The sequence below is a fragment of the Anolis carolinensis genome, chromosome 3, assembly GCF_035594765.1.
Source record: "Anolis carolinensis isolate JA03-04 chromosome 3, rAnoCar3.1.pri, whole genome shotgun sequence".
Classification (NCBI taxonomy): Eukaryota; Metazoa; Chordata; class Lepidosauria; order Squamata; family Dactyloidae; genus Anolis; species Anolis carolinensis.
This window is the reverse complement of record NC_085843.1, coordinates 31,075,362-31,102,387: the sequence shown is the minus strand read 5'-3', so window position 1 is coordinate 31,102,387 and position 27,026 is coordinate 31,075,362. Positions and strand designations below refer to the sequence as shown.

Here is a 27,026-nt window from a genome sequence, read left to right as displayed (position 1 = left end):
GACACATACATGGCTCAGTTCAGAATTTGGATTGGCAAACATAATAGTTTCTTTAAAAAATGAAATAAAAACCCATTCTCTATCTGTCAATCTGTCTAATCTGTTGGTTTATTCTGAGCCTATCATAATATCTGGACTTCCAATAAAGCTCCAAGACCCTCTTCAATTCTTTAATTCTTCTTGTTAGATCTGGCAATACTAAATTTCCCTCCAGTATTGTATTGAATGGGAGTTGAGCATCCACAAATTTTGGTATCCATGGCATGGGATCCTGGAATCAAACCTCAACAAAGGGCCCATTGTAGTATGTGTGTGTACATGTATATATCTATCAGTCTTTCTGCCTATATTTCATCTGTCCATCTAATAAACAAAAAGTATCTATCAGAGTGAAGGCAGTGAGAAACTGATTGTCATAATTTGTTTTAGGGCTAATTTTCTTTTGCTATTAGGAATACCTCATCTTGCCATTAGGTAGAATGAGGCAGCTGTCTTACTCAGCAACAAAAACAACTCCTCCTAATTTCTCCTGCACCCCCTGACTAACTTCCCTGGTGGAAAAGAGAGCTGCCTTTGTCTCATATCACCTGACCAGCCTCCTAAACTGGTTCAGTGGAAGAAGGCTCTGATCTATTGCCAGTGTTGGACATGATTGCCAGTCAGGTTGGCATCTGAATGTAGCAGGGTGTGCTTAGACAGCATCTTTTGCTTCAGGCTATACTTGGGTTGACTTTGGCCCCAAGAAATTCCTTTACACCGAAATAAGACTAGCCTAACTGAAAAGGGCCCCTGACTCCAAATCTCATGTAAGTTACCAGTGAACATTTTAAATATAATTCATTTCTTATTTGTTAGTTGGTATCCACTAGGGATTTGTTCCAGGACTCCAATGGATATCAAAACACATGGAAGCTCAAGTCCCATTATGTACAACGTAGCAATAAAGTGGCAAAATCAAACTTGCTGCTGCTCAGTCGTTTAGTCGTCTCCGACTCTTCATGACCGCATGGACCAGTCCACGCCAGAGCTCCCTGTCGGCCGTCACCACCCCCAGTTCCTTCAAGGTCAACCCGGTCACTTCAAGGATACCTTCCATCCATCTTGCCCTTGGTTGGCCTCTCTTCCTTTTTCCTTCCATTTTCCTCAGCATCGTGATCTTTTCCAAGCTTTCCTGTATCCTGTATGATGTGGCCAAAATACTTCAGCTTTGCCTCTAATATCCTTCCCCCCAGTGAAGGATATTAGAATTTCTTACAGAATTTCTTTTTGGAATATTTTCAGGCCGTTGATGGTTGAATCCACAGATGCAGAATTTATGGATATGAAGGACTGGCTGTATATGCCTCTCCTCGATCTGAACTCATAACAATCCTAAGGCAAACGAATTTGGTAGAGAGTGGAACTGGTCCAAGTTTATACAGTGAATCTCAGTAGAAATTGATCTCTCAAGTCCCAGCCCCAAGCTTTAAATGACTACATCACACTGGCTCCTTTTTTAGCTCTTCCTATTTCTTTCTCTCTCTCTCTCTCTCTCTCTCTCTCTCTCTCTCTCTCTCTCTCTCTCTCTCTCTCTCTCTTTAACTGCTGGTGCCAGGAATGGAGCCTCCTTATGCAGCCTGTGTGCACTCTCTCATTGACCTACCAGGCCTTGCTTGTTGTTAAGTCTTCCCATGATATTTGTCTTGTTAATGACAACTGTTAATGGCAACTCCAGTGAACACATTCGGGGGAGGCAACCTCATTAACATGTGAATACGAACCACTTGGCTGAGACTGACATTTTAATCATCAGAGTAACTTTCTCTCCATCTCATCACATTGTATGTTTTAGTTCATTAGGCAGAAAAAAGCCAGAGGATCCGCTGCCAGCTATTAATTATAAAGCCTATTTATAACAGTAGCCTTGCCTACGTGACTTGCTCATTGTTCGGCACACTGAGCGTGTATTATTCTGCTGGAAGTACAAAGAAATTGACTTTTTGTGTGAGGTTTTGTTAACCACAGGTAACACATTAATAGCCATCTTGGGCCAGTAAGCTACCTAGCTAAGAGGAGAGTAGGAGAGAAAGATTTCCCCAGATAGCATAAAGGGTGAGAAACCTCTTTCTGTTTGGAGGCTTTATAAAATTTCAGAATAGGGACCTCATTCCAGTGGGTGAGGCCAAGGACAAAGGCAGGGGCCAAAACAATCAGTCTATTTGAGCTTAGAACTCTTTATTGCCAAGGACTAAGCTTTAGGAGAGGACTATCAATATTTTAGAATGAAATTTGAGAGACTGTCAAACAATAGAATTGTGAAGAATTTGTGTGGACACTTGGAGAAGCCCAGAGGGCCAGCTTTGGCCTCCAGAATGGCCAACATTAGCCCTGGGAATTGAGATTCCCATAACTGAGGTTAGGGGAAGACGGATAGAATTAATCTTTCCTTGTGTAGCCTCTGCTTTTGCTAATTGTGGTTAATAGGATGACAGCGGCCTTACTTGGTTGAAAGCTCCACAAACCGATTTATGAGACCGGGAATAAATGTTGGCCCTCCATTGCTTCTCTCTTCTCTTTCTCCCTGTTGGATGATGATTTTGGACTGAAGATCCTGGCCAGTATGAAACCAGACTTTCCTGCTGCTTCTAAATTGGGGAACTTTGGTTTAATTTCCTGGACCAATATCCAATGGCATGACAAAAGTGTCACTCTAGATACTTCGTTCCAGAATATGTACCAAGAGGGGGGATGCAATTTCTGTTACTTAGCACAGGGAAAAAGTTATAAAATGTATGTTGTTGAAGGCTTTCATGGCCAGAATCTTTGGGTTGCTAAGAGTTTTCTGAGCTGTATTGTCACATCCCAGAAGCATCTGTGGCAAGCATCCTCAGAGATTGTGAGCTTTGTCAGCCATAGTAGAGCACTTGATGAACCAACCTGGACACAGCATATTATTTAAGAACACAGAAATGTTGGATTACTCTAGCAACTACTATATCAGTCTACACAGAAAAGCCAGAGAAGCCATTGAAATCCAAAAGCATGTGGACAATTTCAACAAAAAGGAGGAAACCATGAAAATGAACAAAATCTGGCTACCAGTATTAAAAAAACTCTAAAATCAAGATAGTAAATAAAGAACAATACTCAAAAACAGGGGAATTCCAGACAAGAAACAATCAGGGCCAGCTAATCACCTCCCAATCAATAATTCCCCCAGCAGGAAGCAGCCAAGCTTTGAAGCTGCAAGGCTATTCCATGCTAATCAAGGTGATCAATTGCAACATTCACACCTCAAACAGACAAGAGTTCTTTCTTCCACCCTGGACATTCCACAGATATATAAACCCCTTTTGCCTAGTTTCCAACAAACCTCACAACCTCTAAGGATGCCTGCCACAGATGTGGGTAAAACATCAGGAGAGAATTGCCTCTGGAACATGGCCATACAGCCCAGAAAACTCACAGCAATCCAGTTATAGAATAGCTTTCATGAACAGTTGCACCAGAAATTCCAAATATACAAGCCTTGCTATGCATAGGAACTACAAGAACAGAAGTGCTATTACTTGCACAATTAAAAAAGAACAATATAATTCCACTGGAGCACTAATGTTGGTTTATCAAGCAATGATGAGGCATAGTCATCAGATCCCACAGTTTAGGGATCATTCAAACCAGATCAGAATTATGCCTTTGCTTGCTCACAGGATATTATTAGAACTTTACGTATTTGTTTGTCCTTTATTTAAGCTACTTTTGTATCCTGCCTTTCCATCTGTTACATGCCCAGGGTGACTATTGGTAAAATAACAAAGCAATTTAAAACAATCAAAGAACACATTGCAAGCCAATTACATTAAAATGCAGACAGAGCAATAAGTAAGCGTAATCAATAAGCATAATCAAAAACCATATACATTTAGGGTGGTGCGCACATAATGTAATTGCTAATGGCCTGTCATTGAGATTAGCAAAAAGATAAATGTTTGATATATGCCTCTGACTTCTCATATGCATAAAAGCCTGAAATAAATGTCTATTTTTTAAAAAGCCTGAATGAGAGAGAAATGGAGACAAACTTTTATGTACGTACGTCTGTGTCTTCTCCAGCTTCAAACCAGCTTAAAGTTTATTCTACAATGGAAGCATTTTTTGTGTACTCAGCAAAGCACATTTTTTTTCTTTGGAAGCTAAATGCTGACCCATTTCCCCTTGTTCTCGCATACCCAAGAAGCATATAATTGCTCATATGTAACAATAAACCAACATGTTGTAATATTAGAGCTATGATTACATGAGATCGGGGTTCAAATTCCTATTTGGTGGATAAGGAAATGGCATTCATTGAGTTTTCCTTCCTATTACCCCCAGTTGTCTCAAGAATGGCACTCAGAAGCTGTGGTTTTGACCATCTTTGGTTTGTGTTCACCAGAAGTTTTAGCTCAGTAGTGGAATATTCTACCCTAGGCATAATGTTTCCATTATACAGGTTTATTTGACTATAATCATATAGTTGGAAGAGACCACAAGGGCCATCCATTCCAACTCTTTGCCCTGCAGGAACACACAATCAAATCACCCTGACAGATGGCCATCCAGCCTCTGCTTTAAAACCCTCCAGAGAAGGAGACTCACCATTCTCCGAAGCAGCATATTTCACTGCCGAACAACTCTTATCACCAGGAAGTTCTTCCTAATGTTTAGGTGGAATTTCTTTCCCTTCACTTTGAATTCATTGTTCACTGTCCTAGTCTCCAGAGCAGCAGAAGACAAGCTTACCCGCTCCTCAATGCAACACCCTTTCAAACATTTAAACATCGTTATCATTTCCCCTCTCGGTCATCTCAGTTATGTTTTCAATAACTGTTATGTTTTCAATATTTTTGCTCTTCTTATAGTGGTAGCAGTCGGTATTTGTATTAATAATTTATGTTTTGATTTTTTTTTCAGGGAAGTGATTCCTTTCTAAAGAATTGAAACCACAAAGAACAAATGAAACCTCTATTTCTCCATTGACAAGGGAGCCCCATCACATTGCTTTATAATGGGCACCACAAATGAAGAGACAGTCCCAGTGGAACAGAACTTGAACCCTCTGTGCTTTGAATGCGGGCAACAGCACTGGACGAGGGAGAACCACTTGTACAATTATCAGAACGATGTGGACGATGACTTGGTCTGCCATATTTGCCTTCAACCCTTGCTACAGCCATTAGACACCCCTTGTGGTCACACATTCTGCTACAAGTGCCTACGGAACTTTCTGCAGGAGAAGGATTTCTGCCCTTTGGATCGCAAAAGGCTCCATTTTAAGTTGTGCAAAAAATCCAGCATTCTTGTTCATAAACTGCTCGACAAGCTCTTTGTGTCATGTCCCTTTGCTTCAGTATGCGATGAGATAATGCAACGTTGCGACCTGGAAGCTCACCTCAAAAACAGGTAAGGCAAAGAGGTGAAGGGCCTCATACAACTTCTTGGTGTGATATGTATTTCTTTCTTCCAAGCATTTCCCTCCTTTCCCCTAAATCAGAACTTTCCAAATGTTTCATGTCACTAACACAACATTTTAGACATGTGCCATTTTGTGGAACAGTAATTCAGTTTTACTAGCAAAGCAGAGGTTAAACCAACTGCTTATAAGAGATATGGAAGCATACAGAAATTGTAATAATGGAATGTATGAGGACACAACATGTCTTATGAAAACCTTTCATTTATATTTTGTAAAAAGATGAGATTATTGTTTTATATAGACTTAAAGGTTTCTCATTATATTCGCATGACACACCTAAACACTACAGCCAATTCTCCGCTGTGCAAAGAGGTGAAGGTCCTGCAGAGAAGAAGAGCTTCTTTCAGCCCCACATCTTCCCGCCAGGATCCTCACTCGAGTATAAGCTGAGGGAGATTTCTTCAGCCTTAAAAAAGGTCTGAAAACCCCGGCTTATACTCGGGTATATACAGTAATTCTGAAGGAGAACAAAAAGCCTATGGATTAAGGATGCTTGAAGAATTTAATCTTTGCATATTTTGATATAACTGAACTCCAATCTGCATCTTATGTACTAAGATGCAGGGTGGAATGTAATAGTCCATTGGATGTTTGCGCTTTGCCAATGTTGTGATGCAGTTCTCTGCTCGAATTGAATTAAATGGTAGAATCTTCTTTGTGATAACTTACAGTTGCGTCAAGAGGAGTTACATTCATATAAACAACTTTTCAGATTTTCAGCAGTCCCACGGAATCTGTGGGAATTCCTATGGCATTTTCACACAACATGACATTTGCGGTATGATTCCACTTTAATCGCCAGGATACCATATGGAATCATGGCACTTAAAGTGGGATCACAGTGCAAAACTCCTATGGAATTATAAGAATCGCAGTTTAGAATTCTCAGCCAAAAAGCTCTAGTGCAGTGATTCTCAACCTGGGGACCCCAGATGTTTTTGGCCTACAACTCTCAGAAATCCTAGCCACTTTACCAGCTGTTAGGATTTCTGGGAGTTGAAGTCCAAAGACATCTGGGGACCCCAGGTTGAGAACCACTGCTCTAGTGCCTCATCAAACTCTGAAACCCAGGATTCAATAGGATATAACTTTGCTTATTGGTCAAAGTTCCCATAATGCGGGAATCATGTACCATTTCCCAGGTCCAAGCCCTACACCCTCTATTATTGTGAGCCTTACAGATCTGAACAGATCCTCTTGGCCTTGATATTGTAGACTTTCAAACTCAGACCTGGTAATTTCCATTGACTAAATAACTGGCTTCATTTAAGCAGAAAGGCTGAATAGAATGTCAATGTAGCCCTGAGGCAGTTGTAGAGTGTGTGGCAAATCTTCAAACCAGTTTAACAAGGAGATTAGAAGAATGAGGGACAAATGTAATTATTTCCTGGTCACTAGTCCCACCTCCAATATTACCCCTTTGCCTCATTAGCATCCCCTTGGTTTATCAGATTTTCAGGTTCATCAGATTCCCTTGAGAGCCTCAAATCTCACAGAATACTTCCAGTTCATCTGTAATAAAATGTTACAATTTTGAGGTAGACGTCTAATTCCCAAGTATATGATATTTTACAAAACCTTAGTCCTTAATGACTTTCTGGACTGGACTTTGCCAAAAGTCATTTACTGAACCAGGTGTTGCCCTTATTTATTTGAAGGTGATTGCTTTTTATCTGGAGTTTCTTTAAAAAAGCAATTAAAAACTCAAAAAGTAAATGGCATTGGCCCAGTATGCAACAAAACATTCCACATAAACAGTCGGAACAGCTTCCTGATGGTAAGAACTATTTGGCAGTTGAATATACTGGTGGTGGATTCTCTTTCTCTGGAAGTTTTTAAGCAGAGGCAGAATGGTCATCTGTCAGGGGTACTTTTGTGTCTTCCTGCGTGGCAGGGGAGTGGGTTGGATAGCCCTTGTGGTCTCTTTCAACTCTACTGTTATTTTATAATTCTGTGAAAAATGTTCTCCAAATCGTAAAATTTCACTGAATAATTTGTTTGTTGTTCAAGGGAATGTGGACAGCTGACCAGATGTATCCACTCATATTAGACCCCAGATACTGTAAACTGTAGCCCTGCAAGCAGTTTACTCATCTTCCTGGCTGGTGAAAAGCATTTGGCTCTATTTAGTTAGTTCTGTTTGTAATATGTTGGATAAATGCAGAGCACATTTCCTGAACGTAAGTTCAGCTGGTGTCATTGACATCAAAGGCAAAGCATCTGAATACAGCCCATTATTTTTCATCCTGTGCTGAGTTCTTTCCCTTCCATATTCCACTTAGTAAGTACCAAAAATTCTTGAGATTCTCATTTGAAGATTCTTCTAAGACAGTGGTTCTCAACCTGTGGGTCCTCGTGTTTTTTGGCCTACAACTCCCAGAAATCCCAGCCAGTTTACTAGCTGTTAGAGTTTCTGGGAGTTAAAGGCCAAAACATCTGGGGACCTACAGGTTGAGAACCACTGTTGTAAGACATGGATACAAACATGTCCCGGTGTTTTGGTCTACAGTTTCCATTATTCGTTATCACTAGCTAGAAACTGTTGGAAAAACTGATTATGAAAAACCTTCTGACGGTTAATGCTGATACACAGTGGAATATGCTGTCTTGGATGATGACAGAGTCTCCTCTTGAGATATTTAAACAGGCTGGATGGTCATGTGTCAGGTGTGCCTTGATTGTGTATTTCTAGCTGGTGGAATGGAGTTGCACTAGTTGGGCCTGGTGGTCTCTTCCAATTCAATGAATCTAGCAGCATACAGGGGAACTCTGATGTGGGTGCCAATGAGGTCACAAAGAGTCAGAAATGACTGAACAAATAAACAACAACAAGCAGCATATGGAGGACTTTATGTTCCCTGCCAACTTCTAAGCTCTACACCAGGGGTCCTCAAACTTTTGAAGTGGAGGGCCGATTCATGGTCCCTCAGATTGCTGAGGGGCCGAATTATCATTTGAAAAAAAAAATGAACAAATTCCTATGCTCACAGCACATGTCTTATTTATAGTGCAAACCCCCCCCCCCAACATTTATTTATTTATTTACTACATTTATATCCCACCCTCTCTCATCCCGAAAGGGACTCAGAGCGGCTTACAAGTTGTATGTACATACAATATATTATATTATTAGCATAGCACAACATTAGCATTATATATTACTATATTGTACTATACCATTATACCATAATAATATTAGTAGCATTACATTTAATATATAATTAATATTATTATATTATACAATATTATTATATTGTATTATTATTATTAGCCGCCCTGAGTCCCCTATTGGGTGAGAAGGGCGGGGTAGAAATACTGTAAGAAATAAATAAATATTATATTGTATTACATTATAATATTATTATCAATATTATATGTATACTATTATATGTATTATATTATTACCATATCATTCATTTACAATATTTCATTTACAATATTAGTAAATGAAAGAACAATACAATATTTAAAAATAAAAATAATTTTAACCAACATACTGTAAACTTATCAAGATTTCAGTGGGAAGTGTGAGCCTGCTTCTGAGCAATGAGATAATCAAGTAGGATTGTTGTTGTTGTGCCTTCAAGTCATTTCAGACTTTGGGCGAGCCTAAGTCTAAACTGAGGGCAGGGGCCATATAAATGGCCTTGGAGGGCCACATCCGGCCCCCGGGCCTTAGTTTGGGGACCCCTGCTCTACACCTATAGGTAGCACTCAACATCAGTACTTCACAATCTGCTATTTATTTGTTTTTGATGTTTTGTTTTCTTTTTATTGCGATTTTATAAGGCAGAAACAAACAGGGCAAATGTCGCCAGAGTTTCAAATACTTGTATTGGGAGTTCTGAGTTTTTAAAAGCCCACAGGTTACAAACAAGATAGGTTCTGTAAGTTTGTTCTTAAATTGAATGTGCTTGTAAGTTAGAATAGGAACATTTTAAAATGTAACACCTATCTATCTATCTACCAAGCTTTGGATAGCATAGGGAAGGGTTAACATCCCTGTGATATTTGTTTTGCTGTCTGTGCCTCTATTCAGAAGATTTCACCTCACTTTCTGTCCCTGTGATAATTGGATTTTGAAAAAAATGCTTGTTGTGGAAACAAGGACTGATTATAAAGCTTCAGTGGAGATCCCCTTTCCCCTTGATAAGTCTTCCAGAAGTGAATTTCCCTTCCTAGGGGTAGATTTCTCTCATTTCCTGTTGTCTTGCCCCAATTCGTAACTATGAATCGTTTGCAAGTCGGATATTTGTAACTTGGAGACTGCCTATATTTGCATCTTCTACTTTTTGTTTAATATCAGACATGACGTCTATTGTTGTGGTTCATGCTTTGATTTTAGCTACTTATATAAAATGGCAAAATTAAGGTTTGCTTTTGTGATTTAAAAAAAATCTCAATTTGTGGATGGTTGACTCTGTGGTTACAGAATCTGCATTTGGAGAGCTGAGTGTATTGGTGTTTCATTGTCTGTGGAGCTGAACAAACAACTCAGCATATGTATGCTTGCCCACAATGCCCTGCCTCATATAGAGAGGAGGAGTTGTTTAAAGCTACAGACAATGCGGTTGCTGTTGCCTGCTTTTGGTCCAGAACTATTTAGTTGCTTGTTATTTCTTTCTTTTCTTTCTTTTTTTTTAATTTTATTTTTATTTCCATTATTTGAAATGTACAATGCTTTTGACACAAAATAAATAAATAAAATTGTCTGGTTCTCATCGAAATGTCGAATATTTTAACGAGATGCTAAAAGATTTTCTCACTCTATTGTGTGCCAGATATTATGGACTACAACTCTCATCAAGCCAGACCAGCTTAATGAGTAGACAGGAATGATGGATGTTGCAGTCTGAAATATCTGGTGAGCACTCTGTTGGGAAGAATAATGCTCAATTAATGCATAAAGAAGCTTGAATTGTGCTCAGACACTTTGTGCAGTTTCCTGCTTTTGTGACTATTACTGTTTCATCCCTAGGTGTCCTGGGGCTTCCCATCGACGAGCCGCCTTGGAGAGAAGAAAAAACAGCAAGCTGCAGACTGACACTGAGAGTGAAAACGAGAGCAGCGTGATCGATCGCCCTGGTTCCCAGTCTCCGGATGCAGAGCATGCCGGGACAGGAACAACACCAGCCGAGCAGAACATTACATCAGCCACTGTTCCAGTGTGGACAGATGAGTCTGGCCTTGACAACCCTGCCTTTGAAGAGAGCACAGGAGCTGACAGTATGTTCTGTTTCCCCTTTGACATCCTGTTTGATCTGTCTCCATTAAATGTATTTTTTTTAAAAAGCCTATGCAGTCTCAAAGACAGATTTTGTTCTTGCATGCAAACAAGCAACTGCTTTTTCCATTCACCTGTTTTGTTATTAAACTTTTTATCTCACTAGCTCATTAAAAAAATCCATTGTCTCATTCATTTTTGGTGTTAACTGCCTTCAAGTCGACCTTGACTTATGGTAACAATATGAATGAGACACCTCCAAAGTCACTTTATCCTCAAAAGCCCTGCTCAGATTTTGCAGTTCCTTGATTGAGTCTTTCCATCTGGAATGCAGCCTTACTATTTTCCTACTGCTTTCTACCTTACCAAGTATCCTTTCTAGTGAGTCATGCCTTCTCATGATAGGGCCTGGGATAGCCTTGACCTGTCAAACCTAGGTAGAATGTAAACATTTAATAGATTAATATGATATGGTTCAAATCAAATCAGGCCAAATGATGAACTTCCTGGTTGGTTGAGCTCTATCAGTGTTGTCTGGCTGCTCAAGTTTTGCTTGCTATGATAGATGAGGGATTCAGAGGAGCCAGTGTGGTGTAGTTGTTTGAGTGTTGGACTTGGACTCTGGGAGATCAGGGTTTGAATCCCCACTCAGAAACCCATGCTAAACAAGGATTGTGAGTAATCATTACTGGAATGAAAGGTCTACTAGAGTTTTTATTCCAGATACAGTGGAAGTGCCCATTTTAGAATGGGTGAGCTTGAAAGAAAAAGAAGCTTAGAATCCTCAAGAGGAGGAACATTTATTATTATTGAATGGCTATAGCATGATCCTTTATATATTAATTTAAAATGGGGGTGGGGGTGTTTTTGGCACATCTTCCCCCATCAAATTGTAAAGGGGTTCAGTCTGGACAACAGAGTGCAGTTAACCCCGACTGAACAGACAGTGTTATCCTCCCATAACATCTTTGGAATCAGGACTTTGTCTGAACCATCTCATTCCAAGTGGACAAGAGAACAACACGAACAAGTGCAGAAACCACTGTTTCTTCTAACAACACCATTAGCTGACCTTAGACCATTCACATTCTCAGGAAGGCAATGATAATAACCTCTAAATGAATATTACCAAGAAAACCATTGAAAGTATTGTCTTAGGCTGGGTAATCATAAATCAGAAATGGATGGATGGCACACAACAACTGAGGAATTCTGGAAGTTGCAATCCCCAAAGATGAACTTTTCCACCAACGCTCCATAAACCTGCTGGTTTAATTTCCTCCCAACCTGAGACTGCAAAAGGAGAGGGCTCATTATTTGCATTTGCACAAGTTGTAATTTATTTGCATCACATCGTGCCTGGTGTCCTTTCGTTGCCTGTCTAACAGTTCCTCCTATCTGTGGTTTGCAAATCTATTTAGGTGTACATATTGTGTTTGTTTTTGTTTTTTGTTCCAAATCGGGCAGCAACCCATCACCCGCCAAGTTTGCCAGAAGGCGAGATCACAACCATTGAAATCCATCGGTCCAATCCTTATATTGAGCTGGGAATTAGCATCGTGGGTGGCAATGAAACACCTTTGATCAACATTGTTATTCAGGAAGTTTATCGAGATGGGATTATTGCCAGAGATGGACGGCTCCTTGCTGGAGATCAAATACTGCAAGTATGTATGTAATTATACATTCATCTTGGCTTACGTCTATCGAGACTCTGCAGCGCCATATCAAATGAAGGAGGGAGATGTGGCCAGGAAAGATTCATAATTTCCTGGCAGCCACTTGCTATCCCTTGTTTCTGGGCAAATGTTAGCAGCGTCAGGTTGGAAAAAATGATATTATTCAAACAAAGGAGGATTTACTATTTCACTGTTGATATAGTGAGTTACATAGCTCTTGGAGTTTGCATCCCTTCACTATTTTGGATCCATTGCATTTTTTTCTAAATGTGGGAAGTCAGACGGATGTCTGTTTGTCTTCCTCTGCTGAATGATGTGAAAAGCTTGCCTCCTGTTTTTGTGGTTAAAACAAAAGATCTCTTTTGTTGGTTTTTAGAAGTATCAATTCATTTTTAACAGGATGCAGGACTTCCTTGCATCCTGAATCCCCCAGACAACATGGCTAAGGGGAGCTGTAGTTTAAAAAGTCAACTTCTCCAAATTGACAATGAGGAATAAGTATGAATTGATATGCTTTTCCCCAGTTTTGTTTTTTGTTTTTATCTTTATCCAAAATAGAATCACATATACTGAATAGGAGAAAGAGGAACAAGTTTGTAGCAGCCACAGCTGTTGCAAAAATACAAAAACAGGGGAGAATGAATGGAGTGGATTATTCTAGAAGAGGACATGGGTGGCTAGTTCCCCAAACTACAGCAATTTGTTGTAGGGAAGAATGGAATAGGGGAAAACGGGAGGGCAAACGGAAGTGAGTTTCCTAAAACGGGCATGGCTGGCTGTAGCATTTTGTTACAGATTTTCACTTATTTTCCCCGCTCTAGGTCAATAACTCTGATATCAGCAATGTGTCCCACAACCACGCCAGAGCTATTCTGTCCCAGCCTTGCGCAGTGTTGCACCTCACCGTACTCCGAGAGAGACGCTTTGGGAGCCGAACTCACAACCACAGTGACAGTCCTCCCCAGAGAGAGGAAAGTTTTCACGTGACCTTGCACAAGCGAGATTCCAGTGAGCAACTTGGCATTAAGTTGGTGCGCAGAACAGATGAGCCGGGAGTTTTTATCCTTGACCTTTTAGAAGGGGGCCTGGCTGCTCAGGATGGAAGGCTGTGTAGCAATGACAAGGTGTTGGCCATCAACGGGCATGACCTCAAGCATGGCACACCTGAATTGGCTGCTCAGATTATCCAGGTAAGGCTCAGATTGAGCAAAAATGAAGTCACAGTTATCTGTTACAGGAATAGGCAGCTGTTTGGTATTTGGGGCCTACATTGTTTTCCATGAGACGCTGTGTGATGTTTGGCCATTCAAGGTTTCTGGGGGATTACTGCAGCCTGTGTGCTTTCCACAATTGTTGGCCCATGAGCTAGACAGAGGATAGGAGGAAATGAGAGGGCACTGGACGGATGTGCAAAGCCTTTGTAAAACGGATCTGCTTTGTCAGGCTTCAGTAACGGAGGTGTGCCTGTTATCTGTTTATTATCAAGGCAGGAAGGGAAAATCCATTCTTAAAAGTAAACAGTGCTTTTCCCCCTCCGTGGCTGTGACAGCAAGTGCCAGGAAATCCCACAAGGCCTGTGAAAGCTGTAAAGATGGATGGGAAGCCACATTCAGCTAGTGAACTATATCTTGCCCACTATTCTATTAGACATGTCACATTTAGGGGAAAGTTTCAGTAGAGAAAGGGCATATCTGACTACTATCTTCCAAGAAGCTGGAGCAGTTAACATTTTCTTCTCAGGCTCTTCTTTGCAAATTACCACCCCTTCAGAAAAAAAACCCTCTTTAAATATGGTGCTAGTTGTAGGTTGACATCATGCAGCGTACAAAACGGTTTCAATATCTCAGTGCCTCCTTCGTTACAATTTCAAGCATATGTGTTATTTTGGCTCCCATAGGAAAGCAGTCTGTAACAGGACATCTTGTGGCAAAAAATATAAAGCTTTATTTTCCTGCATTAAAGAAACTACTACAGTTTTCTGGGATATAGTTGTACAGACTTGCTACTATCATGAACCACAATTAAAAGACATTTTATATATGATGTCTTTTATCCATTTTTAGATTAAACCTCTCAGTTTTTCTTCTTTATCCTTCTCCCAGTAAAAAAGATGCCACATCAGAAATTCTTTTTCTTCTTAATATCACTTAATATTTGCTTGCCAGTTGGACAGACTACTGTTCTACTTATGGCTGTTTTCCAACTGTTCTAGTAGGGGTGAATCATTTTTCAATATACATTGTTCTGGTTCTAGCACAGTGAAACCAAGAAATGCAATGCCCCTCATAAGAACATAATGAGCTGCCGTTGAAGCAGGTTGGACTGTCTGTCATTGTAATCCAGTATTACTTCTCTGTGCTACCTGAAGAATAATTTTCCCACAAAGACGCCTACTCTGGTATTGAGATCTTTATGGGCCCTTCACTCAGTCCCATCTCCCAAAATAAGATTTGTGAGAACATCAGCCAACACTCACAGGCTGTGAAAGTCCCTGTAAAAGAAGCTAGATTTACTATTTTTAAAAAGTTCAAGAAAGCATTTTTGGTAGCTAATGTGGATTTTTAGAGAGGGACCTTATTTTGTTTTCAATTGATTTGTTTTTCCTGGCTTTTAAAATTCTCTGTTTCAATTGACATATCCTTTTAATAACCCAAGGATTGAGATCTGCTGAGTGGGATAATATCCTCCACTTCCACCAGAGATGTCAATGAACTGTGTCCGGGCATGGGAGAGGGTTTTTAAAACTATGAGCATGTTTGCACCAAATATTATAGAAATTCCTGGCTGAAGAAGTATACAAACTTATACCTGAAATGTGATTGCATTCATTCCTGCAGTGTAGTTTAACTTGAGAATCTGTGGTTATTATCTGTGCAGTTCAGCTTGCAGTATCTTTCAGTGTTTTCCTTCTTACAACTGTATGGCACATGAACAGTAGCACTGATTTTACTTCATGTTCTTCTTCAGGCCAGTGGAGAGCGGGTGAGTCTAACCATTTCCAGACCTGCCAAGTCACAAATTGTAAGCATCCTAAGAGACGGAGGCACCCACCCAGTCAGCCAGCACCCATCTCACACGCTCTACCACAGCAGCAGGCCCAGCCCACACAGGGTATGTCTCAACAGGATGTCATTTATTTGGCTGTTGGGGGTTATATTTGTTTGGTTCCCATTTTAATGCAGACTCATAACCTGCATTTCTTAAATAAGTACATGAAACAAAATACATTCATCCGTTTTCTCATTTTGCAATTCAGGTCTCAAAAAACATAATGCAAAATATACTAGGGAAGGTGTTTTTTGAAAATTACACACAAATTTGCTTTATGTTGGCAAAAATGGCACAAAAATGAATTCATTGAATTATGGAAGCCCAAAGTTGGAAGAGACTCCAAGGGCCATGCAGTCCCACCCCTTGCCATGCAGAAACACTCAGTCAAAGCACCCCCAAAAATGATCATCTAGACTCCACCACACTCTGAACAGGCAGCATATTCTAGTACCAAACATCTCTTACCACCAGGAAGTTCTTCCTAATGTTTAGGTGGCATCTCTTATCCTGCAGTTTGAATCCATTGCTCCATATCATAGTCTCCAGATAATTCTTTAAAAAAAAAACAGATGCAAATTTGAGACAGAACAAACATAAGATTGGGAAGAGTGATAAACTGAGTAAAAAACAAAAATATATAGTTTGCTAAAAGAAACAGTGCCCAATCATTAATAAAAGAGTTAGTTAAACCTACCAACTGTGTAAAAGCCAATAGGGTCCCAAGCATGTAGGAAAATGGTTCATTCGTGGATAGATGGTCTCAAATGGTGCTGATCAATCACACTGTAAATCAATGTTTTATTCATTTTTTACTTTTCTGTTCCACCTTTCCTTAATGATGTTCAGAACAGCGTATATGAGTTACCCTTTCCCCTAATGTTGTCTTCATAACAATACTATGACAAAAGCTAGGTTGAGAAACAGTGATTGGCCCAAGGACACTCAATGTATTTTGGGAACCTTCATATCCCAAATTCTGACTGCTCCACCACCTTGTGTTCTGTAAAAACTGGTGTTCATGTGCAGCGGAGGACATCATTCAAGATCTGAATGTATGATTTCAGCAACTGCTTAAGTCTCAATTTCTATAAACTTGAGCAGATAAAACAAACTCCATGGTTCTAATTCACATTTTACCCCGAAGACTGGAATGGGGGATGTAAATGCCATGGTCTGTCCAAGGGCAGGAACCTTGTCTCCATTCAGATGTTTTGAACTATCACAGCCAAAGGTCAAGAATGCTGGGAAATGAAATCCAGCAATATTCGGAGGAATCCACAATCCTATCTCATATTAATCCCAACCAAATTAGATTTGTTAAATCAATGGAAATTTAGTATGCCAACCCTTTTATAAATTCCATGATTCAGTGAGTTTATTCTAGGTAGCATTAGCAATTTGATTTAGGTGGTTATGCTCTATTGTACAACCTGATTTAAATATCAGTGGTATAAGAAAAGGTCCACCGACATTTTATATTTCCCAGGAATTTTACTAAAGCATTCAAGATCAGGGAGAGGGTGAAAGAGAAGCCCATACGCCTGTACGTGACTAAATGTGGGTTTTAGATCCAGGTTGACCTGAATGTCTGCCTGAAATGTCAACATCTATTATCTTCTTTCAGGATCTCTCACAGTGTGTGACTTGCCAAGAGAAGCACATCACGGTGAAGAAGGAGCCCCATGAATCCCTTGGTATGACCGTAGCCGGAGGCAGAGGCAGCAAAAGTGGAGAGCTCCCCATCTTTGTTACAAGCGTGCAGCCTCACGGCTGCTTGGCCAGAGATGGCAGAATCAAAAGAGGTGGGAAAGGAATGATCTCTTGGTGGGGAAAGCTCTGTTATGTACAAATCCCACTGAAATATAGGAGGAATGCCTTCATCTTGCACAGCTTGTCTTTCATTTCCATGTGGCTTATGCAGGAGATATTGCCCAGCAACCTGTAGAGAGGCACTATGATAGTGACTGCACTCTGGGCAAAGTCAGGCAGATATAACAAAAGGAGGCAAGCAGATGGGCAGCCTTTTTGCTGGTGCTTTCTTTCCCTTGTGCTGGCTGCCTTTCCACAAGTACAGGATGATTATCTGATAACTAAAATGCTTGAGATAAAAACGTTTTGGATTTTTTTCAGAGTTTGGAATATCTGCATATATGTACATAGTGAGATATTCCAGAGATAAAACTCAAGTGTAAACATGAAATTCATGTGTTTCATATGCACCTTATACATATAGCCTGAAGCTGATTTTACACACCACCTTTAACTTTGTGCTGGAAACAAAATTTGTGTACATTGAACCATCAGAAAGCAAAGGAGTTCCTATCGCAACCACACATGTGGTAGAACTCCACCAACACACAATTTTGGGGGTATTTTGAAAAGAGTTGCTTAAACTGTATGACACACATTGCCTTTATCATCATTGCCTTCAGTATACTATTTTATTTACTGGAGTTGCAGAAATTGCAATGCCCAGTGGGACAATAAACAGAGTCCCCTTTGGGGAGATAAAGCGGGGTAATAATAATAATAATAATAATAATAAGAAGAAGAAGAAGAAGAAGAAGAAGAAGAAGAAGAAGAAGAAGAAGAAGGCCACCCTGCTGGGATCTGCACGCATCATCCGAAAATACATCACACAGTCCTAGACACTTGGGAAGTATTTGACTTGTGATTTTGTGATATGAAATCCAGCATATCTATCATGTTTGCTGTGTCATAATAAAATAATAATAATAATAATAATAATAATAATAATAATAATAATAATAATAATAGCTGGCCAATATGCAGAAGGGTGATATAGTGTGGCCACTATATAAGTTTGTATTATGCAAGCATGATGTATGTGGCACTGTGATTACAATGGCTTATTTGATCCAAGTGCCAGTTAGGAGCATAAATCAATGACTTATGTTATTGCATAGGGAAGTCAAAGGTATCTAAACACCTCATAGGAGTTTTTCCCTCTCTCCTTTCTTTTCTCCTAGGTGATGTGCTGATGAATATTAATGGCATTGATCTGACCAACTTAAGTCACAGTGAGGCGGTGGCAATGCTCAAAGCCAGTGCTGCCTCTTCAGTTGTTGCCCTAAAAGCCTTGGAGGTTCAGATTGCTGAAGAACAACCCCAAGCAAATGATGAGCCCCCCAGCACCATCAGCGAGAATGAATATGATGCAAGCTGGTCTCCATCGTGGGTGATGTGGCTGGGGCTTCCAAGGTATTGCTTCACAGCCAACTAAACAGCAATGCTTCTTCCTCTAATCTTCTATAGCTGTTGCATGTTTGTTTGAGCAGGCCTTTAGTTGCCTTTAGGTCATCGTTTTGTTGCTTTGTAGACAAGTCATTATATGGCTGTTACAAATTGCGGGAGTTGAAGTCCAAAACACCTGGAGGACCGAAGTTTGTCCATGCCTGATCTAGTCACTAGAGTGTCAGTGTGGTGTAGTACTAAGAGTCCCCGTTGAACCCTCAAAACGGTGGGTGACATCAAGCCAGTTTTTCTCTCATCCTGACCTGCCTCACAAGATTTTTTTTAACTCCAAAACAGGAAACATGAGAATCATGTGCACTGCTGTGAATTCATTAGAGAAAGAGCTGGAGAGATGTGCATTTAAGGAACCTATCCATCCTAATAAGCAATAGAGTATGTGTGCACCTAATGTTTTGCATGGGAAAATGGATAGTAGGACTCCACAGGATAAGCAGGCAGGAAGACAGTTTACACAGTTGACTGGTCAAAAAACTGTACTCAGTTTGATTGTCAAAGCCAACCTGCAGCCAAGTACAGGTGGGCCAAAATTCACAAAGAGGTTTCAATATTTAATAACTTCTTTATTTTTGTTTTAAAATCACAACACCATAGCATCATATACAGTATATACAGAAAATAAAATTACAGCAAGTTATAAAAGATCAGATGTCTTTGTGACTTTTGGCTCACCTATATTTTTTTTAAGTTTTGACGTTATTATAGCAACAAGAAAGAAGCTCTGATTATTGTCTGGCATGATGGTTATACTTATTCAAAAGACCAATTAGTTGACTATTCATGTGAAGCAATTAGAATAATTTTTGAAAAGGAAAAAGCATTATATAATTAGGATTTTTAACAATGTTAGGAAGTGTTCAAAGTAAACATAAGGAATTCTATAGAATTTAATTCACCTAGTACTCTCCTAAACATATTCAAGAGGGTGAGAAAATAAAAACTTTGCACTTAAGTTGGGTGCTAGTTTGGTGTAAAAGAATTACAAGACACATCTTTTGTTTTGTGACACTCTGTTTCCATAGCTGCCTGCACAGTTGCCACGACGTAGTGCTACGGAGGAGCAATTTGGCAAGCTGGGGCTTTAGCATTGTTGGGGGCTATGAAGAGAATCACACAAACCAGCCTTTCTTCATAAAAACGATTGTTCTGGGAACACCAGCATACTTTGATGGAAGACTTAAGTAAGCAATTTCATTTCCTCCTTTTATGCTACTTTGAAACAAAGAGATACAGAAGCCAAGGGTAAATTCAAGCCTGGGTTGGGGTGGGCTCCTGGCCGTCAGCCCAGCTTCTATTCCCCTAGCAGTTCAAAAACAATAATGTAAGTAGATAAATAGGCACCTCTTTGGCATGGAATATAGAATGGAATATAAATAAAGTACAGTATATTATTATTATTATTTTATTATGATACAGTTATTATTATTGTTGTTGCTGCTGCTGCTGTTTTTGTAGTAGTAGTAGTAGTAGTTGTTATTATTATTATTATTATTATTATTATTATTATTATTATTATTATGCAACTGGAGCTCCTGGTGGTGCAATGGGTTAAGCCCTTATGCCAGCAGGACTGCTGACCGAAAGGTTGGCGATTTGAATCCAGAGAGCGGGGTGAGCTCCCGTCTGTCAGTTCCAGCTTCCCATGCAGGGACATGAGAGAAGCCTCCCACAGGATGGTAAAACATCGAACATCCGAGTGGCCCCTGGCAACGTCCTTGCAGACAGTCAATTCTCTCACACCAGAAGCGACTTGCAGTTTCTCAAGTCGCTCCTGACACCAAAAAATATATATACAATTTGCGTATTAGCTCAATCAGATTTTATCTGTACATTTCACCTGTACAACCTCAGGTGATGGCTGCATTGTTACATACTGATTTTCAGAATAGAGGGGAATAATACCATATAATACCATAATTTTATATTTATGTTTTCACATAAATATAAAATTCAGAGATCAAGTCCTTGAGATGAATAATACAGTCCTCCTATAGTTCCCTTGCATGTCAGTAATATTTGTTGGGGTCTTGGATAAGCAGTGCACTGCCCCCTGCCTACACAACCACTTACCTGTTGCAAAAGGGGAGTTGTGTATAGCCAGCAGCAGTGTGAAATATAGTTCTTGTTTGGCAAAAAATGTTTTAGTTTTTTTCCCCAAAATACAAAGCCGCCAAATGTTAATTTTTTAAAAGAGATTGTCCATCTTCTTGCTGAGATGCTTCAAATGTGTTGCAAAGCCTTTTCTTGCCAAAACAAAAATGTGAGCATTATTTCTATACTAGCTTGGGGACCTGGTAATGCCCAGGGTATTTCAAAAAGGCACTGTTTGTTTTTGAATGTTGGGTATTCTCAGTTTGGTGTGGGTGAACTACAAGTCCCAAATGAAGGTCAATTCCCCCCCCCCCAAAAAAAAACTCTGCAGTATATTCATTTGGTCATGGGGGTTCTGTGTGCCAAGTTTGTTCCCGATCCATCATCAGTGGGGTTCGGAGTGCTCTTTGATTGTAGGTGAACTATAAATCCCAGTATCTAAAACTCCAAATGTCATGGCCAATTCCACCCCAAATCCACCAGTATTCAAATGTGGGCATATTGGCTATATGTGCCAAATTTGGTGCATATCCATTGTTGTTTGTGCTCACGGTGCTCTCTGGATGTAGATGAACTATAATTCCTATAAATCAAGGTGAATTTCCTCCAAAGCCCTCCTGCATTTTTGTTGGTCATGGGGGTTCTGTGTGCTAAGTCAGGTCCAGAGTGCTTTTTGATTGCAGGTGAACAATACATCCCAGTACATACAACTCCAAAATGTCCAGGCCAGTTCCCCTCAAAACTTGGGCATATTGGGTATGCATGCCAAGTTTGATCCAGATTCATCATTGTTTGAGTCCATTGGTGTCTCCTGAGTACTGGGAGTTGTAGCTGTTTGTGGAGGTGGCAAGCTGTCTGTTTAAGTAGACACCTCTGCCACATACACACATAAAGATTTTCACTTTTATTATGTGTATAGATTTACTGAACACTGCCATATCTCTCTCCCTCTCCGTTTCTCTCTTCAGGTGTGGCGATATGATTGTTGCGGTCAATGGACTTTCAACTGTTGGGATGAGCCATTCAGCGCTGGTTCCTATGTTGAAGGAGCAAAGGAATAAAGTAACATTGACAGTTATCTGCTGGCCAGGAAGTCTTGTATAGACTCACAAAGCAACACCCCCTTGTGTTCAAGCAGCTTCTTTTTTCTAAATGGCTGGTTCAAAACTTTCAAGCAAGCTGTGTTTTCTTTTCTTCTGTTCCTTTTTCTTTTCTACTACTGATGCAGCTGGTAATAAGCTGGGCCAAAAATGCTACCTTCATAACTGGGAGAGTTGGGAGGGGAGGGTGGAAGGAAGGAAGATGCTCAACCTCACAGTGTGTATCCCTTCATCTTGAAACAGCCATTTCTATCATGTTTCTTGGGTTTTCTTTTTTGGTTTTCACGCATTGACACCCAGAACATCCATGTGTGCCCACACTTTGTCGGCAGAATCTGAGAGAGTGAGGAGATAGGTGGGAATTGTTATACAGGACCTTTAATGTTACAGAGTATGGAAATATTTTGGGTTTTTTTTTGGACTCAAGACACTGAGAAACCCCCAGCAATGCTGACTTAGGGTTACTGAGAGTTGCAGTCCAACAAAGTAATTTTTCCAGGCTCTGCACAACACTCATTAGTGAAGGTGCCTCATTTGTAAAGTACTCGTCGTTTCCTTCTAGGTTTTGCAGCCACCATTGTTTGGCCAAGCAAACATCTGGAAGCATGCTTTATACTTCTTGAAGTATGTTCCTAGTGTAACCATGTAGCCTAAGAGTGCTTCTGCAAGTTACTCAACTATCTCAAAATTCCTCAATATCTCTCAAAGGACAGGAAATGCCTTATGCTATGACTGCTATAAAGAAGTTGCAGGAAGTATAGTCATCCCTCCACATCTGCAAACTTGAGTTTTGTAGATTTGATTATTCATGGATTTGATCAAAAATGTTTTCTCTAGGAATCCCTAGGTCCTCTGGTCAGCTTACAGTGAAAGTTGATTGTAGAGTTGTGCTGGGAGACCTAGAAATTCTTAGAGAGGTATTCTCTCAGGAAAAAAAAATAAGAATTCCTTTATTTGCAGTTTTTCACTTTCAGGGGGATCCTGTTCCCCTAACCCCAGCAAGTGCGGAGGGCTGACAATATCCCCAGGTGGCACATGCTGGACATAATAATTGCCCTATGTGAAAAGGAGCACACCATGTGAAAAGGAACACACTGGAGCTTCTCCTCCAGTAGCAGCTATTGCCATCTCCAGAGAATGCAGTGCAGGATTTCCAGGGATACAGCCAATAGTTGGACATGGCCCCATGTTATGGCCTTTACCCCAGAAAAGCATTTACTCTAGCAGATTGTGAGTGTCAGTGTATGAATCTGTTCCTAAATGCAATCAGCACTCCCGTGTTTCAGCTCCAAGCATGGCAATCGCTTTGTCAGAACAGTCTCTGTATCATCCAGTTGCGGTTTTAGTGTGAATTGTCGTATAAATTGCACAGGGGTTATTATGTCAGGTCCATGCCAGCCTTTGAGATCTTCACTGTGACATGGATGGTTTCCATATCAGATACACAAAGTGCATCCTACACACATAATCACCACTCTTTTTACGGGAAAAGGTTGTGTAATACTGTGTGTCAACAGAAATCGAAATCTTGTAACCTGAATAAATTATGAAAACTTGCAATTGCATCTGTGTTTTGCATAATTTATTCTGCTCCGGCAATCCTTGAACGAGAGATGGAGCCATAGAATACTGTGAAGCCCTGGAAATCCTGTTCAGCCTAGTTTCAATTTTCAGTATTTATTTTTCTTTGTTTTTTAATGAACACATTAAAGTTTGCAAAGCAATAATCACAGCAAACAGAACAAATAGCTCAAAAATATATAAACCCCCACAATGTTTCAATTTTTCATCCTAATTATTCCATCTTCAGCTATGAGGGCCAGAAATGCTGAGATCTGGCATTGTTAAGTTGTGCCAAATATTTCTTTCCAGTCCCATACAGTGTGTCATAAGATACCAGAACTGCCATAGCTCTTGATTTTGAACTACAACTTCCAGAATCACCATGGTCATTTTGGCTAAGACGATTTTGAAAGTTGTATGCCAAAACAGTCATTTCTCAAAACTCTAGTCTAAACTAATCCACGAAAAGCCTTCAGTGCATCCATGGCATGGTCTGTGCCATTTCTTAAACTGTATAGATATGTACTGAAACAACCATTGTATAACTGGGTTTCCTGTGCTAGGTTAATCCACCAGTCATAATTTAAAATTTACAGTTCTGGGTTAGATGTGAACTGTTTACATCAGCCCCTTATAGGCAGAGCCTAAACATTTTTAGATGAGTGATATCCAAAATCAATAAAGCCATCCTATATAATTTTAAATTCCCCCTATAATTTTTGCAAATAAAATTGAAGAATCATTTAGACATTGTCAGTCTCCTCCCCAAATCGAGTTGTAATGGGAGAGATCAAACTAGTTGCATCATTTTGTGCTCTTTAGCACGCATTTTGAAAAGGGCAGATACTTACCAAGCATCTTCATATTCACCTGCTATTTTCTCCATAATTTTCCAAGAGCCTGTCCTTTTCTGAGGAAACATTTTCATCCCATAGCTTCATTTGCAGGGCATGTGTGTTCATTTCAGTAGGACAAAAGCCTGGGTTTTTATTTTTGTTTTATTTTGTAACAAAGTGCAATAATTGGATTATTTCTTAGCAAGCTATATAGTGTATAAAGAAGTTTACACCCTGAAACTAAAACATGTTGTTGATGTGATTGCTTGCAATACTGGCAAGAAAGAGAAACCAAATTAGGAGGTGACTTCAATCAATCTGCAATGTCAGTGTTTACTGATACTACTGTTCCAAAGTGAATGTTTTACTATGTAAGAGTTTTGATGAATCTTTTCTTCTAAAAACCATTTTTACAGTTTATACTGCAGCTATCTTTAGCTCTTGAGTGTATTGTATGCAAAATTCAAGGAGTAATTTAAGAAAAGGGAAAGTGGGGCTGGGAGTGCTATGTTATAAGTTCAGGAATTTTAAAGGGGAGATATTCTTCTCCCTATTGACCCAAAATGAGAGAAAAAACTGGACATTTCCCCCTTGTTCTGTCATCTGCTGACAAAAGCCCAGATGCCTTCACATAAAAATGCTGAAAAAATATCTTTGTGGACTCTTTTTTTGTTAATGACCTGTCAGTGATGATGCCTTACAACTGTCTGTCTAACCCACAATGTTGGGTGTGTTCATGTTAGTCTTTGACATGAACAGAAAGCATTATCCTCTTGTACAGAACTCAGAACTTTTGCTTTTGAACTAGGTCCAAACTTCATTAGAAGTTTTCTCTGTTTCAGAACACAATAAAGTCCCAGATGGCTCAACCAATTTTATGAATTAGAACCAGTTACCTGTTGGGCTTTTATTAATGCATGATCTAGAGCACTGCTTCTTGAATCGAGGGTCCTGAACAAAATGGGGTCCCCTTAGCACAATGTTGAGGTCCCAAACATCATGTAGTGACTGTTTTAAACATTTGCATGAATCTATTGTGTTGGGTTTACAGTGGACTCTGAAGAAGATCCTTCAGCTATACTGTACTATACTGTATAAAAAGGAAAATCAGACTGTTTAGCAAACCTTACAAATGCTGATTTGTTATCAGTAAATGTAGAGTTTTATACTTATTTTATATACTTATACCTGGGGTCACATAAAAATTTCTCAAGCCAAAAGGGATCCTGAGTGGAAAGGTTTTTAATCTGTGTATTATGTAACAGTTTGGTATTCATAATCCCTACATACTCCTTAGTTTAAGGGACTGTGAAAGCCCCCCCCCCCGCCCCAAATCCTGACTTACTGGAAAGTAGCTGCCACTATTTATTTATTTCCATAATTTCTATCCCACCCTTCTCACCCAAAGGGATTCAGGGCGGCTCAAACTCTGGCAAACTTCAATGCCAATATACAATACAAAAAGATAAAACATACGCAATTAAAACAATTGGATAATTTAACAAAATACAGTAAATAGATTAAAAACCATACATTATAAAATACTTGAGCCATTCGTCCACAAGACCTAATACATAAACTTTAATCTGGATTGAGTTGAGCCAACAGAATTCACTCATCAAACGCCTGCTCAGAAAGCCAAGTCTTTACTTTTTTCCTAAAACTCAGAAGGGATGGAGCATGCCGAATATCACTGGGGAGGGAGTTCCACAGGCGAGGAGCCACCACTGAGAAGGCCCTGTCTCTCGTCCCCACCAGCCGCACTTGTGAGGCAGGTGGGACCGAGAGCAGGGCCTCTCCAGATGATCTTAAAGTTCTCACAGGCTCGTAGGAGAAGATACGTTCGGACAGGTAAGTTGGACCAGAACCTTTTAGGGCTTTTTAAGCCAAGACCAGCACTTTGAATTGGGCCCGGTAGCATATCGGCAGCCAGTGGAGCTGGCTTAACGGGAGTAGTATGCTGCCACTCCAGTTATTAATCTGGCTGCCGTCCATTGTACTAATTGGAGCTTCCGGGTCATCTTCAAAGGCAGCCCCACGTAGAGCGCGTTGCAGTAATCCAAACGGGATGTAGCCAGAGCGTGGACCACCGTGGCCAAGTCAGACTTCCCAAGGTACGGGCGGAGCTGGCGCACAAGTCTTTGTTGTGCGAAAACTCCCCTGGCCACCGCCGAAACCTGGGGCTCCAGGCTCAGCGATGAGTCCAGGAGAACACCCAGACTGCGAACCTGTGTCTTCAGGGGGAGTGCAACCCCGTCCAACATAGGCTGTAACCCTATTTCCTGTTCAGCCTTACGACTGACCATGAGGATCTCTGCCTCATCTGGATTGAGTTTCAATTTGATCGCCCTCATCCAGTCCGACACCGGTTCAGGACCTGAACAGCCTCCTTAGTGACAGGTGGGAAGGAGTGACAGAGCTGGACATAATCTGTGTACAGATGGCACCTCACCCCGAAACTACGGATGATCTCTCCCAACGGCTTCATGTATATGTTGAACAACATGGGGGACAGTACTGACCCCTGCAGGACCCCACAAGACAACGGTTGTGGGGCTGAGCAGGGGTCCCCCAATGGCACCATCTGGGATCGCCCCTCCAGAAAGGACCTGAGCCACTGTAAAACAGTACATCAGAGTCCCATTCTGGCAAGGCGCCCCAGAAGGATACCGTGATCGATGGTATCGAAGGCCGCTGAGAGGTCCAGCAGAACCA

The 27,026-nt window shown here is 40.4% G+C and overlaps 1 protein-coding gene across 6 annotated transcripts in view; it reads left to right on the top strand.

The window, feature by feature from the left end:
* Positions 1-24,962, top strand: part of lnx2 (ligand of numb-protein X 2) — a 113,832-nt gene extending 88,870 nt beyond the window's left edge. For all 6 annotated transcript variants that reach the window (XM_016996321.2, XM_016996322.2, XM_062974672.1 and 3 more), the window contains 9 exons: positions 4,933-5,421; positions 10,473-10,720; positions 12,186-12,385; positions 13,219-13,587; positions 15,365-15,508; positions 17,073-17,250; positions 18,439-18,670; positions 19,744-19,902; positions 21,781-24,962. In XM_016996321.2, the coding sequence (XP_016851810.1) occupies positions 5,027-5,421; positions 10,473-10,720; positions 12,186-12,385; positions 13,219-13,587; positions 15,365-15,508; positions 17,073-17,250; positions 18,439-18,670; positions 19,744-19,902; positions 21,781-21,916 (2,061 nt within the window). In that variant the 5' untranslated portion in view covers positions 4,933-5,026 and the 3' untranslated portion in view covers positions 21,917-24,962. The remainder of the gene's footprint in view (positions 1-4,932; positions 5,422-10,472; positions 10,721-12,185; positions 12,386-13,218; positions 13,588-15,364; positions 15,509-17,072; positions 17,251-18,438; positions 18,671-19,743; positions 19,903-21,780) is intronic.
* The last annotated feature ends 2,064 nt before the right edge of the window (positions 24,963-27,026 follow it).